The following is an 18,087-nucleotide window of genomic DNA, read 5'->3' on the forward strand; positions in this document are numbered from 1 at the left end:
TGGAGGCAGAGTAGGAGGCAGTGGCGGCCGTGGTTGAGGCCCAGCTGGGGAAGGAGGGACAACCCCACCGCGATCCGGCTGCAACTGCGGAGGCAGCGGATCGGGCTGCGACCCACACCAAGGGCGGAGCTGATTGATGTGCTTCCTGTAGACAGACCCATCAGCGAGGACGACAGCCGCCGTCACCCAACCGAGGAGAGCCGATATCTGGGTGATCACCCACTGGGAACGGTTGCGGGTGAAGACCAGCGCCCAGACTGGATCCTGTGGACAAAAATGTGACCGCGGCGAGCGCGGGGGCGCCGGGCGGGGTGAAGGGTAATACAGGAGGGACAAGGCGGAATGATGAGGGCAGCCGTGAAGCTTCTCGGCCGGGGAAGACCCCTCTCGGACGGTGGAACGGTAGGAAGACAGAAAGATATTAAAGACATCGTCCAGGGAGTGGAGAGGGCACAGGTTGGACATCTGGATCTTGAAGGTGCAAACGAACAGTGTGGCCAATCCGTTGGACGCCGGGTGGAAAGGAGCAGTGTGAATTAAGCGGATGCTGAAGGTGGTGCAAAAAGCCTTGAATTCAGCCGAAGTAAACTGAGGCCCGTTGTCAGTCACCAGCGTCTCCGGAAGACCCTCAATTGCAAAAATACGGGAATGCACTTGGATGGTCTGGGCAGACGTCATGGAAGTCATGCGAGAGACATAACGGAACCCGCTACCAGCGTCGACCCGGATAAGCCAGGAAAATCCAAGGAAAGGACCCTCGAAATCGAGGTGTAACCAGGACCATGGAGAAGGAACATCCGGCCACAGGACGAGGTGGCGTGGTGGTGCCGCTTGCTGCTGCTGGCACGATGGACAGGAAACCACCATACGCGCGATATCGGCATCCATACCCTGCTAGTAGATATGTTGGTGCACCAGGTGCTTGGTCAAGACGACACGCCAGTGTCCCACGTAAAGGAGTTCTAAGACATGTTGGTGGAGAGGGGAAGGCAGGACCACCCTCCAACGATCAGCATCTCCCGAGATGAGGAGGACACCATCGCGAGCAGTGAGGTCCTGGCGGCGATGCCAATGAGCGCGGACCTCTGGAGATTGCAGGTGACAGTTGTCCGATCTCCACCCCTGTTGGACATAGCACAGCAAAGTCCGGAGGGTAGGGCCCTCAGCCGTGCGACGAGCTAGAGCTTGGCATCCAGCAGCAAGGCAGCGATGGCGTCGGCTTCAGCAGCATCCATATGGAAACAAGCCATGTGGTTGCCCCCCACTGGTAGGCAAGATAGATGGTCAGCATTGGCATTCTGCGCCGGAGCCCGAAACCGGGTTTCGTTGGAATAACCCGCGAGGAACAGAGCCCAGCGCAGGAGCCGGCGAGCAGACCGGGACTGGGTGGGGATGGCAGACGTAGAGCTGAACAACAAGACCAACAGTTTGTGGTCAGTGTACAAGGTGAGCCAACGACCATATATGAAATCGTGGAACTTCTTGAAGCCAAATATGATCGCCAACCCTTCCTTCTAGATCTGGCTGTATTTCCGCTGAGCCTGATAGAGCGTCTTCGAGATGAAAGCTACCGGGCGCTCCACCCCGCCGATGATGTGATACAGCACTGCCCCGATGACATAGTCAGATGTGTCAGCAGCCAATGTGAGAGGCAATGCGGGATCGTACGTAACCAGGCAAGCGGGCATCAGGAGAGCCGCCTACAGACGGCAAAACGCCCTATCACAAGCTGGAGACCAGTCCCAGACAACGTTCTTCCAAAGGAGACGGTGGAGAGGTTCCACAAGGCCACAGTGTGCGGAATAAAATGGCGTTAGTAGTTAAGCTGGCCCAAGACGTGCTTGAGCTGGGAGAAGTCCCGCGGAGGCGGCAGCTTTTGGATGGCCGCGATGTATTGTGGCGTGGGGCGAATGCCAGAGGCACTGATTACATGGCCGAGGTACGTCACCTGAGGCACAAAAAAAGACACTTCTTCTTGTTGCAATGTAAGCCAGCAGTCTGGAGGACGCAGAAGATGTGGTGGAGGTTCCAGGCCAAGTCCGGAACTGAGGTACCACTGACTAAGGTGTCATCCAGGTAGTTCACCGTACCCGGAACAACCTTTGTCACAGACTCCAGATAGCACTGAAAAATGGTGGAAGCACTAGCGACCCCAAAAGGAAGACGGTTATAGCGGAAAAGCCCAAAAGGAGTGGAGATGACCAAAACAGCTTTGGACAGCTCATCCAAAGGTAACTGGAGGTACGCATCCCTCGCGTCAATTTTGGCAAACACCTTGCTGCCAGCCAATTTCGACAAAATGTCCTCAACGTTCAGGATGGGGTAAGAATTGATAACAGACTGAGCATTGACAATGGCCTTAAAATCGCCGCAAACGCACAATAACCCGTTGGATTTCTCAAGAACGATGATGGGTGTAGCCCAACGGCTATGGAGAATGGGGCTGAAGATGCCCTCATTTTCCAGGTGTTGAAGCTCCTGCTGTAACTTGTCACACAGGGCAAAAGGACCAAGCGAGCCGTATGAAATTTCGGGACAGCCAAGGGAAGGAGTTCGATGTGGGCCTCAAACCATGAAACCCCCGGAGACGAGGTGGAGAAAACATCAGAGAATTCCTGCAACAGTTTTTGGATGTGGTCACCTGCCGAAAGAGACTGGACCACTGGCTCCGAATCATGGATCTCCAAGCCCAATAAAGGGAAAAGATCCATGCTCAAGAGGTTCGTGGCCGTGGGTGCGGAGAGGACCAATACCCGAGCCTGAACATCATGCGACCAGTACTGGACCTGAGCAGGGAACCACTCTTGGAGGTTAATGACATCATTACTGTAGCTCCACAGGATCGCATGAAAAGGACGGAGAGGCGGGGAAACCAAACGATGGTGGCGGAAGACCCTGTATCCACCTAAAACAGGAGGGGGACGCCATCAATCTGTATCGTCAGAGTGATTGAAGCCGTCATTCTGTATCGTCAGAGTGATTGAAGCCGTGGAAGGGGGAAAGACGAACTGTACAAAGGAAATCTGCATTGGAGGGACGGAATCGTCCTCCAGAGAGTCGGGAGCATCGACGGACATGTGGTCCACGAGCATCGGAGAGAATGACTGGCACACCTCCACCTTGTGGCCCCGTTTTCTGCATGCCGAACAGGTCACACGTGGAAACCGACAATCAGCTCGCTGGTGCGAAATGAAACATTGCCGACATGACGGTAACCCTTGCCGCTGTTGCGACTGGGGCGACCGACGCCATCCGGTGCTGGAGCAGCTGCACCCCATGGATTTGGGAATGGGGGAGGGCCCTCCAGATGAGGGCACCTGCGAGACCCCTATGGGGCCCACTGGCGCCGGGACGGGGGTGCGGCAAAGACCTGCGCCGGGGGAAATAACTCGGTCGACTAGCGAGTAGACTGCTCATGAGCACGGACAACATTTAAGCAAGTATCCAACGATGGATCCTTCAACTTAAGGAGGACGGTCCGGCAGGAGTCATTTGGAGCATGTACAATAAGCATGTCCCGAATGAGTGCCGAACCATACGACTGTTTATGTGAGGGGTTACCACAAAAAAACCGTCAGTCCCGGGAGAGACCTTGAAGTGTGGCAATCCACTCCCTATAAGATTGGGAGGGGAGCTTCCGACACAAAAAAAATTTGTGACAGGCAGCCGCCACGTGAACCTGAGAATCAAAATACTCCAACAAAATTGAAGTCAACTGTTCGTACGAGAGCGTGTGCGGCTCCATGTCGGGGTGCAACTGCTGCAACAGATAATATATTTCTGACATAGGTGACAAGAAACACACACCTCTGCACGTCGCCAACGATGTGATGCGCCAAAAAATTTTGTTCCGACCATGCTATAGAATTGCCCCAAGGCTCCAAAGACTTGTCAAACTTAGGAAAAGCGGTAGGCGTGGCCTCCAGCCCCACGAGTGGGGAAGCTGACGGAGCATTTGCAGCGGACAGAGCCTGCAATTGCTCAATAATAAATTCATTCGTCGGCTGCATACTCGCTAAAAGCGTGAGGACGTATGCCGAGGGCTCATCAATTCCCAAAATAGCCTCTGCCATGGAGGAGAACAAGCATCAAACACGTGAAAACTACAAACCAACTCGTCGCCACTGATATGTCTGCATAAGCCAAAAAAACCTAATGATCAAAGTCCGAAAACAATTTATTGGACTGTTCAATTAACCAAAACAAATTCTCCAAGTATTACACCAACACAAAACAGTGATCATTCTTCGAATCACAACTATATATAAGAATAAGATAGAAAACAACTGAAATAATTTCCTACTAGTCTCCACCAGAGACTTCTTGAATATACCAAGCCTAATCCAGAGATCAGCAAGAAAGTCCAAGCTGGGCTGCCAGGACGGCAGCTATCCAAATCTGCTGGTGGTCGATGACCTGCCAATGTGCGGTCGAGTGCCAGCCTTTATAGCACTTCGGCGGATGAGTACCTCTGAACTATTTTCCATCATGTGGTTTGACGTGTGAAAATAGTTCCGGGATCTGCAGCGACATCTTCCTTATGTTTATGTGGGCCGGTAGTGGCCACTGGTGTCTTTGTTGTGGTGTTGTTGTTGTGGTTGTTGCTGTGGCCATTCATCAATATTGCCTATCGGTTGTGTAGTGCTTCGGTGTGCCTGTGAGGTGGGCAACCCATGGCTGCAGGCTGTCAGTTTCGGTGCTGATACTCAAGGTGCATTGATGTCTGGTGGAGAAGGCCACACACCTTCTACATGCTCCACAAACCCTACAGTTCAAGACTCCCCATTGTGGCTGGTTACTGTGCCCCCACTAACAGAATTTGGCCCAGATTGAACAACACCTTCAACCAATGCCCAAAATCTAGCTTCTTTGTTAAAGATACCAATCACTTCTTTCACCAGCCCTCCATCATCCTGACCCCTTACCTCCTGGATCCCTGCTCACTACTGTTGATGCCACCTCCCTATACACCAACTGTGGTGTCACCGCCAGACACCACACTTGCTAGGTGGTAGCCTTTAAATCGTCCGCGGTCCGGTAGTATACGTCAGATCCTTGTGTCGCCACTATCAGTGATTGCAGACCGAGCGCCACCACACGGCAGGTCTAGAGAGACTTCCTAGCACTCGTCCCAGTTGTTCAGCCAACCTTGCTAGCGATGGTTCACAGACAAATTACGCTCTCATTTGCCGAGATGATAGTTAGAATAGCCTTCAGCTATGTTATTTGCTATGACCTAGCAAGGTGCCATGATCAGTTTCTATTGATATTGTAAATCATGTACCGTCAAGAGCGATGTTCGTCATTAATGGATTAAAGTTAAGTATTCCACCAGCTACGTCCGTTTTTCTCAATTCTAATTCCCTTGCCATGTTCCAGATTTCACGCCAGCCTGCGTGAGCTAAAACGCGTGCATTTCGGCCTCCTTTAGTAACACGGTGTTGGCTCTCCTGCCAACCACAACATTGGCGACGAGAGTAAAAGTGTTCTTATCTAAATTCCCTCACGCCCATGGCCTTGCCGCTGTTGAACACTATCTTTTCCAATGACCTTCAGATTACAAACCCACTACCTTATTCTTTGTACACCTTACTGGCTTTACGGTTCAGGGGTTAGAATAGGCCCCCAGTATTCCTGCCTGTTGCAAGAGGTGACTAAAAGGAGTCTCAAACATTTCGGCCTATGTGATAGTCCCCTCTCAGGTTTGACCTCCATATTTCCAAATTCTTCCGAAGAGCGAGGCAATTGGGGAAGGGCGCCTTACATGGTGCCTTGTGTCCATCATGCATTGAGGCCCTTAGCTAGCTTTCTCATTGTCACATTTCCGTCCCGCTTGTTCTCCATCTCTTGGGCGAGGATACATTCCTGGGTGTGATTTCCACCATGCACTGTACAGTGTTGCTTTTTGCGGAACTGACAACCATGGACTTCCTTGTGCATAATATCCAGCACGGTAGCCAGTCTGTTGTGGTGGGGCCGCCTTGTACCCTGTTGGTTGTAGTCCCCTGACAACACAGGGATTGCTCTGCTGATGCCTGCGCCGTTAGCTCCCATGTATGCCAAGGAATAGATGCATATCTCCCTGGGGCATCGGGACTCCTGGCAATGGCCATCGTGCCAGGTAGCCCTTGCTGTGGCTGCGTGGTGCCCTTGAGGAGGGCTCTTTGTCGGAATGGGTGGCATCAGGGTGGATGACCCGCAATGAAGTGTGATACATCACCTCCTGCTGGTGGCCAGCCGCCAGCAGTATCTAAGTGTTCTCGGGCTCAATTCAATGCTCAGAATTATCATTCCCCTCCGTGGCCACACCGTGGGAGGAGCGTAAGGCTCAGGATGGAACACCCTGGTTCCTAGTTTGTACGAGAGCTGATGGGGAGTTTTCCATGTCAACAAAGCCTCAATTCTTTGTAGAGCATTTAGAGGACAAATTTGGGGAGTTGAAGGGTTCGTCCAAACTGCGCTCTGTGTCAGTATTGATAAAAATGGCATATTCTGCCCAGTCAAGAAGGTTACTTGCTTGTGACACATTGGGGGATGTTTTCAGTTACCATCACACTCCATAAGAGTTTAAATATGGTCCAGGGTATTATTTTCATAGGGACCTCCTTCTGTAGTCTGATGATGAGCTGCGCACCAATTTATAGCGTTGAGGTGTTCATTTCGTCCGGCGCGTTCATCGGGGCCCAAAGGATAATCAGATTGCTATCGGGGCCTTCATCTTGGCCTTTGAGGGTGATACATTACCGGAGAAGGTAGTAGTCCATAGCTGTGATGTCAAGCCCTGTATCCCTCCCGTGATGCGGTGCTTTAAGTGCTGGACGATCGGCCATATGTCTTCCTGCTGTACTTCCAGCCTCACATGTTGAGATTGTAGATGTCCATCACATCCCAATACTCCATGTGCCCTGCCTCCCATCTGTGTCAACTGTGGAGAGCATCAATCACCTTGCTCGCCAGACTGCAGGATCTTACAGAGAGAACAGAAAATCATGGAATATAAGACCCTAGACCGACTGACCTATTCTGAGGCTAAGAGGAAATGTGAACGACTCCATCCTGTGTGAATGACTTCCTCATATGCTGCCGCCACGACAACCACGATAGCCGCATTAGTTCAGCAAATTCCAGTCAGCTCACTGAGCCGCACAACTCCACATGCCCCCTTGCCCATGGGGGCCACTACTCACCCTGTTGCTCCTGTGCCACCTACCTCAGGAGCAACACCCCCACACCCCCCACCCATCGGGGATGCCCGTTCCCGCTTCTAAGCTGGAGAAGCGTAACTTCTTTGGCTCCTCTCACTCTCAAAGGGTCCCTTGGGGCCCTCCCTTCCCAGGTTTCCTCAAGTGGGAAGGATGACACTCGATAGTGGCATAAGTGCCCACAAGCAGCTCGTTGTAGGGCTTCTCGATCCTCCTCTGTCCCAGAGACTGAATCAGTGAAGTCCTCCCAGCCAGTGAAACCCAAGGAGCAGTGAGAAAAGTCAAAGAAGAAGACCTCTAAGACGAAGGAACTTGCGGTGGCACCCACCCCACTGCAACCTACAACGTCTGTGTCTGAGTGCGAAGTAGAGATTCCGGTATTTGATGAGGACCTAGATCTCGCCAGACTCTCAGACACAAAATGCAACAAGGAATAACAATATTAATGTGCTAATAGTAAACTGCAGGAGCATCTATAGAAAGGTCCCAGAACTGCTCTCATTAATAAACAGTCACAATGCCCATATAGTACTAGGAACAGAAAGTTGGCTGAAACCAGTTGTAAACAGTAATGAAATCCTAAACTCTGATTGGAATGTATACCGCAGAGATAGGCTGGACAGTTAAGGGGGAGGTGTGTTTATAGCGATAAGAAGTGCAATAGTATCGAAGGAAATTGACGGAGATTGGAATTGTAAAATGATTTGGGTGAAGGTCACGGTTAAAGCAGGCTCAGACATGGTAATTGGATGTCTCTATAGGCCCCCGGGCTCAGCAGCTGTTGTGGCTCAGCACCTGAAGAATAATTTGGAAAATATTTCGAGTAGATTTCCCCACCATGTTATACTTCTGGGTGGAGATTTTAATTTGCCGGATATAGACTGGGAGACTCAAACGTTCATATCGGGTGGCAGGGGCAAAGAATCCAGTGAATGTTTTCAAGTGCTTTATCTGAAAACTACCTTGAGCAGTTAAACAGAAAACCGACTCGTGGCGATAACATATCAGACCTTCTGGTGACAAACAGACCCGAACTATTTGAATCAGTTAATGCAGAACAGGGAATCAGCGATCATAAAGCGGTTACTGCATCAATGATTTCAGCCGTAAATAGAAATATTAAAAAAGGTAGGAAGATTTTTCTGTTTAGCAAAAGTGACAAAAAGCAGATTACAGAGTACCTGACGGCTCAACACAAAAGTTTTGTCTCAAGTGCAGATAGTGTTGAGGATCAGTGGACAAAGTTCAAAACCATGGTACAATATGCGTTAGATGAGTATGTGCCAAGCAAGATCGTAAGAGATGGGAAAGAGCCACTGTGGTACAACAACCAAGTCAGAAAACTGCTGCGGAAGCAAAGGGAACTTCACAGCAAACATAAACATAGCCAAAGCCTTGCAGACAAACAAAAATTACGCGAAGCGAAATGTAGTGTGAGGAGGGCTACGGTATGTGAAAAGCGTTCAATGAATTCGAAAGTAAAGTTCTATGTACTGACTTGGCAGAAAATCCTAAGAAATTTTGGTCCTATGTCAAAGCGGTAGGTGGATCAAAACAAAATGTCCAGAGACTCTGTGACCAAAATGGTACTGAAACAGAGGATGACAGGCTAAAGGCCGAAATACTAAATGTCTTCTTCCAAAGCTGTTTCACAGAGGAAGACTGCACTGTGCTTCCTTCTCTAGATTGTCGCACAGTTGACAAAATGGTAGATATCGAAGTAGACGACAGAGGGATAGAGAAACAATTAAAATCGCTCAAAAGAGGAAAGGCCGCTGGTCCTGATGGGATACCAATTCGATTTTACACAGAGTACGCGAAGGAACTTGCCCCCCTTCTTGCAGCGGTGTACCGTAGGTCTCTAGAAGAGCGAAGCGTTCCAAAGGATTGGGAAAGGGCACAGGTCATCCCCGTTTTCAAGAAGGGACGTCGAACAGATGTGCAGAACTATAGACCTATATCTCTAATGTCGATCAGTTGTAGAATTTTGGAACACGTATTATGTTCGAGTATAATGTCTTTTCTGGAGACTAGAAATCTACTCTGTAGGAATCAGCATGGGTTTCGAAAAAGACGGTCGTGTGAAACCCAGCTCGCGCTATTCGTCCACGAGACTCAGAGGGCCTTAGACACGGGTTCACAGGTAGATGCCGTGTTTCTTGACTTCCGCAAGGAGTTTGACACAGTTCCCCACAGTCGTTTAATGAACAAAATAAGAGCATACGGACTATCAGATCAATTGTGTGATTGGATTGAGGAGTTCCTAGATAACAGAACGCAGCATGTCATTCTCAATGGAGAGAAGTCTTCCGAAGTAAGAGTGATTTCAGGTGTGCCGCAGGGGAGTGTCATAGGACCATTGCTATTCACAATATACATGAATGACCTGGTGGATGACATCCGAAATTCACTGAGGCTTTTTGCAGATGATGCTGTGGCGTATCGAGAGGTTGCAACAATGGAAAATTGTACTGAAATGCAGGAGGATCTGCAGCGAATTGACGCATGGTGCACGGAATGGCAATTGAATCTCAATGTAGACAAGTGTAATGTGATGCAAATACATAGAAAGATAGGTCCCTTATCATTTAGCTGTAAAATAGCAGGTCAGCAGCTGGAAGCGGTTAATTCCATAAAGTATCTGGGAGTACGCATTAGGAGTGATTTAAAATGGAATGATCATATAAAGTTGATCATCGGTAAAGCAGATGCCAGACTGAGATTCATTGGAAGAATCCTAAGCAAATGCAATCCGACAACAAAGGAAGTAGGTTACAGTACGCTTGTTCACCCAATGCTTGAATACTGCTCAGCAGTGTGGGATCCGCACCAGGTAGGGTTGATAGAAGAGATAGAGAAGATCCAACGGAGAGCAGCGCGCTTTGTTACAGGATCATTTAGTAATTGCGAAAGCGTTACGGAGATGATAGATAAACTCCAGTGGAAGACTCTGCAGGAGAGACGCTCAGTAGCTTGGTACGGGCTTTTGTTAAAGTTTCGAGAACATACCTTCACCGAAGAGTCAAGCAGTATATTGCTGCCTCCTACGTATATCTCGCGAAGAGACCATGAGGATAAAATCAGAGAGATTAGAGCCCACACAGAAGCATACCGACAATCCTTCTTTCCACGTACAATACGAGACTGGAATAGAAGGGAGAACCGATAGAGGTACTCAGGGTACCCTCCGCCACACACCGTCAGGTGGCTTGCAGAGTTTGGATGTAGATGTAGATGTAGATGTAGATGTAGATGTCACTCGCACAGGTACTCAGTCAGTGGCAGCAGGTGACCCAGCAGCGTAATCTGCCTCCTCGGTCCCTTCACGCCTTTTTTGGCCAAGGACAGTGTTATCCTCCAGTGGAACTGCAGCGGTTTTTTCCACCATCTTGCTGACCTCCGACAACTTCTCAGCCTTCACCCTTTCCTAGGCATTGCTCTTCAGAAAACTTGGTTTCTGGCTGAAACCCCGCCCTCCGTGGCTATCGGGTTTATTATAAGAACCGGGCATCTTATGAGAGGGTATCTGGTGGCGTCTGCATCTACGTCCTTCACTCCCTTTACAGCGAGTCTGTCCCTCTATAAACACCTTTAGAGGCTGTCGCTGTTCAGGTGTGGACGCCTCAGGCTGTTACTGTCTGCATTCTATATCTTCCACCGGATGGTGATGTCCCGGAGCATGTCCTGGCTGTGCTGATAGCCCAATTGCCGCCACCTTTTGTGTTACTGGGCGACTTCAACGCCCATAACCCTCTGGGGTGGTGGATCAGTATCAACAGGCTGAGGCAGCATTGTTGAGCAAGTATTGCCACAGCTCAACCTTTCTCTTTTAAATAATGATGCCTTCACACATTTCAGTGTGGTGCATGGTACGTACTCAGCCATTAACCTTCCGATCTGCAGCCCTAGCCTATAACCATCTGTCCAGTGGAATGTGCATGACGACTTGCCTGGTAGTGATCAGTTTCCAATCTTTCTATCACTGCCACAGTGTCACTCTTGTAGGCGCCCCTGTAGATGGGCTATGAATAAAGCTGATTGGGACTTTTTCACCTCCATTGCCACTATTGAACCTCTTTCCAATGACGCCATTGATGTGATGGTTCACTTGGTCACCACTAGCATCATTACTGCCGCAGAATCTGCTATTCCCTGTTCTTCTGGGTCCCTTCGGCAGCAGACTGTGCCTTAGTGGTCACATGAGATCGCTGAGGCGATTAAAGATCGCAGGCGGGCACTCCAGCGTCACAAGCGGCATCCCTGATTGGAACACCTCATCGTCTTTAAATGACTCTGTTGTGAGCCCACCACCTCATTCGCCAACACAAGCAGAAGTGCTGGGAAAGGTATGTCTCCACCATTGGCCTCCGAACCTCTCCATCGCAGGTTTGGGCCAAGATTAGGCGACTCTATGGCTATTGGAACCGCGTCAGCGTACCTGCACTTTCACTGAATGGAGCAGCCTGTACTGACTCCGACACAACTGCAAACCACTTGACGGAGCAGTTTGCTCAGAGTTCCACTTCTGCGAATTACCCACTGGCCTTCCGCTCCCTGAAAGAGAGGTTGGAACGTTGGAGCCTTTCATTTCACCCTGAATCGTACAATGCACTGTTCAGTGAGTGGGAATTCCAAAATGCCCTAGCCTCCTGCCCTGATACGATTCCCGGGCCCGATCGCATCCACTGTCAGATGCTCAAACACCTCTCAGTGAACTGCAAGCGACACTTCCTAGACCTTTTCAACTGTATCTGGTTTGAGGGTGAGTTCCCATCGCAATGGTGGGAAAGCGTCGTAATCCCCCGTGTTGAAACCTGGCAAGAACCCACTGGAGGTGGACAGCTACTGCCCCATTAGCCTCACCAATGTTCTTTGCAACTTGCTCGAACGTCGGAGGTTGAGTTGGCTACTTGAGCCTTGGGGCCTTCTGGCTCCATCTCAGGGTGGGTTCCGTAAGGGCCACTCTGCCGCCAATAATCTGGTGTGCCTGGAGTCTGCCATCCATATGGCCTTTGCCCATCGTCAGCATCTGGTCGCCATCTCTTTTGACATGCAGAAGGCATATGATACAACATGGCGACATCACATCCTCTCTACGTTTCATGGTTGGGGTCTTTAGGATCCGCTCCCAATTTTCATACAAAATTTTCTGTAGCTTTGTTCCTTCTGTGTGCAAGTTGCAGCCTCCCATAGCTCCTCCTGAGTTCAGGAGAATGGGGTACTGCAAGGATCTGCCTTAAGTGTCTGCCTCTTTTTGATTTCAATTAATGGGCTTGTTGTGGCGGTGGGAACGTCTGTCTCAGCTTCCTTGTATGCTGACGACTTTTGCCTATACTAGAGCTCCACTGGCATTGCAGCTGCTGAACGTCAGTTACAGGGCACTATCCGAAAGGCGCAGTCTTGGGTTGTAGCGTATGGCTTCCAGTTTTCGGCTGCCAAGACCTGCGTTATGCATTTCTGCCGGTGACACACTGTTCACCCTGAGCCACAGCTTTGTTTTGACGGCAAACCTCTTGCTGTGGTGGAGACGCATCGGTTTTTTGGGATTGGTTTTCGATACCCGATTGACTTGGTTGCCTCATATTCGGCAGCTTAAACAAACGTGTTGGCGGCATCTTAACGTTCTTCGTTGCTTGAGCCACACCACCTGGGGTGCTGGGTGCCAATTGGTCTACCCTTCTACAGCTGTACCAGGCGTTAATTCAGTCCCATCTAGATTATGGGAGCCTGGCTTATAGTTCGGCATCCCCTTTCACATTGTGGTTGCTGGATCCCATCCTTCACAGTGGGATCCAACTCGCCACTGGAGCTTTCCGGACAAGCTCTGTCAACAGCATACTTCTGGAGGCAGGTGTCCCTCCATTGGCGTTCTGGCACCAATGATTACTGGTCGCTTGTGCTACACACGTTTGTAGCTTGCCCGGGCATCCCAATTATTGTCGCCTGTTCCTTCAGATGGTCTTCCATCTTCCGGAAAGGCAGTCCCAGTCAGGGTGTACGATCACGGTTCACGTCAGAGCTCTTCTCTCTGGGCTTGAGGTTTTCCCTCTTCCACCCCTTTTCCAGGCCCCTCTGCGTATATGCCCTTGGAGTGTGCCCCGCCCATGCCTTTGGCTCGATTTGGCATGGGGCCCAAAGGACTCAGTCCCTCCTGAGGCCCTCCGCTGCCACTTTCTTTCAATCCTTGCCATGTTTCAAGGCTCTGATGTTGTCTATACTGACTGTTCGATGGTCGCTGGTTGTGTCAGTTATCATTATGAACAACACTCACATGTCAGAAAGAACAGACACCATATCAATATAAGTATATAGTTCTGGCAATTCCGGCCATGATCTTCTTCTTCTCTGCGGATGCACACATATTAACCCCGAACTCTTACGGGGACTTGGAGGAATGTCGTCCACGAGTAATGAGTGTGTTGGGGTGGGACACTACGAATGTAGTGTGTGGACATACAAGGTGAGAGTGTGAGTCTTGCGGGAGGCATGCACGAGATAGTCCTTGCAGTCGCAAAATCATCTGTGCCCTCGGTGGCTCAGATGGATAGAGCATCTGCCATGTAAACAGGAGATCCCGGGTTCGAGTTCCGGTCGGGGCACACATTTTCACCTGTCCCCGTTGATCTACATCAATGCCCTTGTGCAGCTGACACTATTAACATAATTATAATTTCGTTCTAGATGGCTGCAGGACATCAATGGTGTCTGTTCTTTAGGACATGTCCGAAAGAACAGACACCATATCCATATAAGTGTATGAATATTTATGGTTGAGGTTTAACAGCAATCCAGAATGGATAGATTGCTACTCGCCACATGGAGGAGCCATTGAGTTGCAGACAGCCCTTTTTCAGAAGTAGAAGTCTCACACATTCACACAATAACAACACACACACACACACACACACACACACACACACTATCACCAGTTGCAAAAGCCCCTCTGCCCATGAAAGTGGTCATGAGTGTGTGAGTTGCTTTTGTGTGAATGCGTGAGAGTTTTACTTCTGAAGGATGGCTGTCTGAAAGCTAAAAATATTTCTAGTATTCCTTTCATTGTGCCTGTCTGCGACTCAGTGCCTCCTCTATGTGGAAGGTAGCAGTTGTTGATATACCTCCTGTACTTCCCACTGTATGACTGAATCCTCACATGTTACATTTTGACTATCCTTGTCACTGTAATGTCTTTCTTATTATTCTCAATTTCAATATAATAGTTGCAAAATTCTATTTAGTTATGGTATGGAACAAATTAGTCCATTCCTGTTGACTAACAAATTACAAAAATAATAAAATATTTTCCTTTTCATTGCAGCCTGGTGGCAGTACTGGAAATTTTATGCCTTTACTGCAAATTACGTTAATTACAAGAAAAACTGGGTTACCAATTCTTGAATTTCTTGAGAAATTACTTCACAATATTGAAAAGACACAACTCAAAAGGATACAGGTAAATTCTCATATAAAAAAACACATTTATATTATAAATATATTCCCATATGGTACTTATTGGCAAGGTATTAATAGGTGACAGGAATATGATTTTATATAGTTTTCATTTAGTTAGTTTCTTTTTGATTAACTCTGGATATTTTAGTGTAAAGTATGTTTATGCAGTATATACTTATTTAATTTAACTGTGAAAAAGGCAGTTGCTATTAACCATATAGTGGCACTGCTGGCTCAGCATCCAGAATATTGCTGAATATTTTCTCATACCTTAACATAAAATACGATCAGTCTTTGCTGTAAAATGGCTCAGTTGAGTCATTTGATGATTCCTGTGGCGAAAGGATTTTGCGGTTCTTCAAATTTATCTACACAATTAAATGAAGTATCCTTCTGTTTGATTAAGCACTTCCATGTGAACAGTTATTGTCATGGCCATTTTGTTACTTTAATCAGAAAATTGTAATAAAATTGACATCAAATGCATTAGTTATCTTTATGTCTCAGGTGGTATCAGTATGAACATACTCATAAATAATACGTAAGAGAATATTCCAAGCAAAAACAAGTAAAAAACTATGGTTTTGAATACAACATAGTGATTAAATTTTATTCCAAAAAGTACAAGAAAAAATTATATGTTTCTTTAATCAAATGTGTAATGAGATAATTTGAAAAATAGTATTAATAAGTTAATCAAAATTTTGAAACTAAATAACATATAAATGCATGCAGATATTTAATAGCTTTCAGTAGCTATATGTGTGTAGTCTTAAAACAAATGACTGGCTAGTAGCAAGTGATGAAAATCTGACTTGGCAGTTATGTTTTTCATAACAGCAAGTGTGATACAATGTCCAAGCTCATTATATCTCTTACTGATTAGTTGTGGTATTATCATTTTAGGTTAATGCTATTAACTGATCAGACTAACAAACTCATTTCACTCTTGAATATTATTATAGAGCAGGTCCTATAACTGCAGCACAAAAATGTGTAATATGCCTTTCAACCTTGATTGACTTATTTATTTCCCTGATGAAATAACCATTCTGTTATGGTTCTGAATTGAAAATTAAATGGGAAACCACCTGAATGACTTTAGAAAATCTGAATACTTGTAAACATTAAGAGAACAACTATCAATCTGATCTGAAAGGATTCCTTAAATGTGTATTTTCCCAGAAGCTTCATGATGGGAGTTGTCGGGAGAATGCGCGTTGGCTGATACAGATATTACCAGTGAGAAACTTCTGCTGAGCATCAAGTGACCCACATGAAGAAAACACACTCCCAAGAATCAGCATACCATTTACTGATGACTGCCAATCATTCTTTACACTGCTTCAGCAATAGGCAACAGCAGGTTCCCTCTCCATACAGTACCGGAAATCAGTCAAAATAAATTTCTCACCCTTTCCACTACACCAGATCAATAGAGTCAACACATTTTAAAATTGTGACATGATGCCATGCACAGTAGAGGAGAGACAACAAAATATAAGGGACTCTTGCTAACACAGTTTGTCCATTAATAGGCCCACAGGGAAGCCACAGCAGCCATGGCCAAAATGTTAGTTTTATCCATTTAGTTGCAGTTATTTATTACTTGACTGAGATCTACACTCATGAAACTTTTATGTTAACAATCTGAGTTGTCAAAGTCTATGAACTTATCTCATAGGAGCTTAGTTTTCTGAGTACTAAGCAATTAATTCATTAAGTTCTTCTATCTGCCATACCATCTGCAAACTACCTTTGAACATGGTATTGTCATATATTTGCATTACATGTTTTTCATTCTCTTGGAAAAAAACTGCCTGGTGTCACTCTAACACTGAAAAAATTTGCTCATTTCCTTCTTTAAATTTGAGCTGTGATGAAAACCCCATGCTAATACCAAATCATTTACTTGAAAGTTGGGAACAGTAGCCTTATCATTAAAAGTTCTAACTCTTTTTTTTCTGCCTGTGTAATCAAATTCTTGTGTACCTTCTCAAGCAACTTTTCCAAAGTCAGTTGCCGGTAAATTCAGCCATGTAAACAGTTTTAACAAGGGCTCTCCTGTAAAGGTTTTATTCATAATCTCTACAGGAGCTAATTCTGTTGACATAAGCAGTAATTCATTAAGGATTGCTTGAAATTCTGGCACTAGTTGTCCCAATGTAGTGTGCAATGTAGAACAGTATGTTTTGCGTAATTGTCCTAATATTTATAATACATTAACAACATTTCGTTTGTGGACTTTACTTGGATGTAGCTACATGTATTATCTCTTCCCAAACCAAGAATTCCTTTCAGTTGTGGCTAATAAGTTGTGGCCATTATCATTTAATAGACATCATGTTTACCCAAATCTTGAAAATACTCCTGGAAACAATGCATTACTGTATTGGTATTTCTTTAATGGGATAAGGTGTAATATACTTTGACCACTTAGAAAGACTGTTAGTATTAAGCAATCCTACTTTCTCTACATTAGAATTCACAAATTTATGTAATTGTTCTTCCAGATTAGATAGCTTTTCAGGTGTATTAACCATTTCTCTAAATTCTTTACATTGTTCTAAAATAGTTACATGCTCATTCACCTCTGAGATTTGCTCTTTAACCTGCTTGAACTTTCTAATGGTAAATTAATCTATTTTGTTAATTTTACCATCTAATTCTTTGAATTTCTCTTTTACTTCCGTGTGGACTAAATCATGTTGGTTATTGATCTCGTCCTTTAACTCCTGAGACAGATGGGTCAAAGTAGATGAAATCTTCTCGGGCTTCCATCCAGGTAGCTGCGTCGAAAATCCGCGACATTTCGAAGAGTGTCATTCTTATCATCTTCTGGCGAAGAAGATGATGAGAACGACACTCATCGAAACCTCGTGGATTTTCGACGCAGCTACCCAGATGGAAGCCCGAGAATATCTCATCAGCTGTATACACCGGGAAAGCCTACATTTGTATATGGATCAAAGTACTTGTAATGTTAGTTAATTTAGTTTCTATTATGTGTTTGATGTGTTGTGTTATCCCTAATTTTAGTTCTTCTCTTGTATTTTCTACTTTGACAGACAGTTCATCACTTGTAGACTCTACTTTGTTGGATAGTTCCTTAATATTAGTATCTACTATATCAGATAATTCGTTCCTAGTGTCAGGTAATTCATTCCTAGTGTCAGACAGTTTCTTATTTGTCGAATCCACTTTGTCAAACAATTTCTTAAAATCAGTATACAGTTCACCAGACTGTTGTTGCCATAGGCCTTTTATAAACATGATAACACTGTGCCACTATCCAGACAAAAAAGTTTTCAAAGTGGATTTCTGTATTTTCTGAACAGCTCTCCCTTTCTGATGAACTGTACTCTCTCATCGGGTATATGATGCAACCACATGTACATGGCGATTTACTGCAATGATTTGCACCGCCCTGTGCAGC

The 18,087-nt window shown here is 46.5% G+C and overlaps 1 protein-coding gene across 2 annotated transcripts in view; it reads left to right on the forward strand.

The window, feature by feature from the left end:
• LOC126335524 (meiosis 1 arrest protein-like) overlaps positions 1-18,087 on the forward strand; it is a 241,279-nt gene that overhangs the window by 88,087 nt on the left and 135,105 nt on the right. For both annotated transcript variants that reach the window (XM_049998882.1, XM_049998884.1), the window contains one exon: positions 14,518-14,652. In XM_049998882.1, coding sequence (XP_049854839.1) covers positions 14,518-14,652 — 135 coding nt within the window. The remainder of the gene's footprint in view (positions 1-14,517; positions 14,653-18,087) is intronic.

The sequence above is a fragment of the Schistocerca gregaria genome, chromosome 2 (assembly GCF_023897955.1).
Source record: "Schistocerca gregaria isolate iqSchGreg1 chromosome 2, iqSchGreg1.2, whole genome shotgun sequence".
In the NCBI taxonomy this organism is placed as follows: Eukaryota; Metazoa; Arthropoda; class Insecta; order Orthoptera; family Acrididae; genus Schistocerca; species Schistocerca gregaria.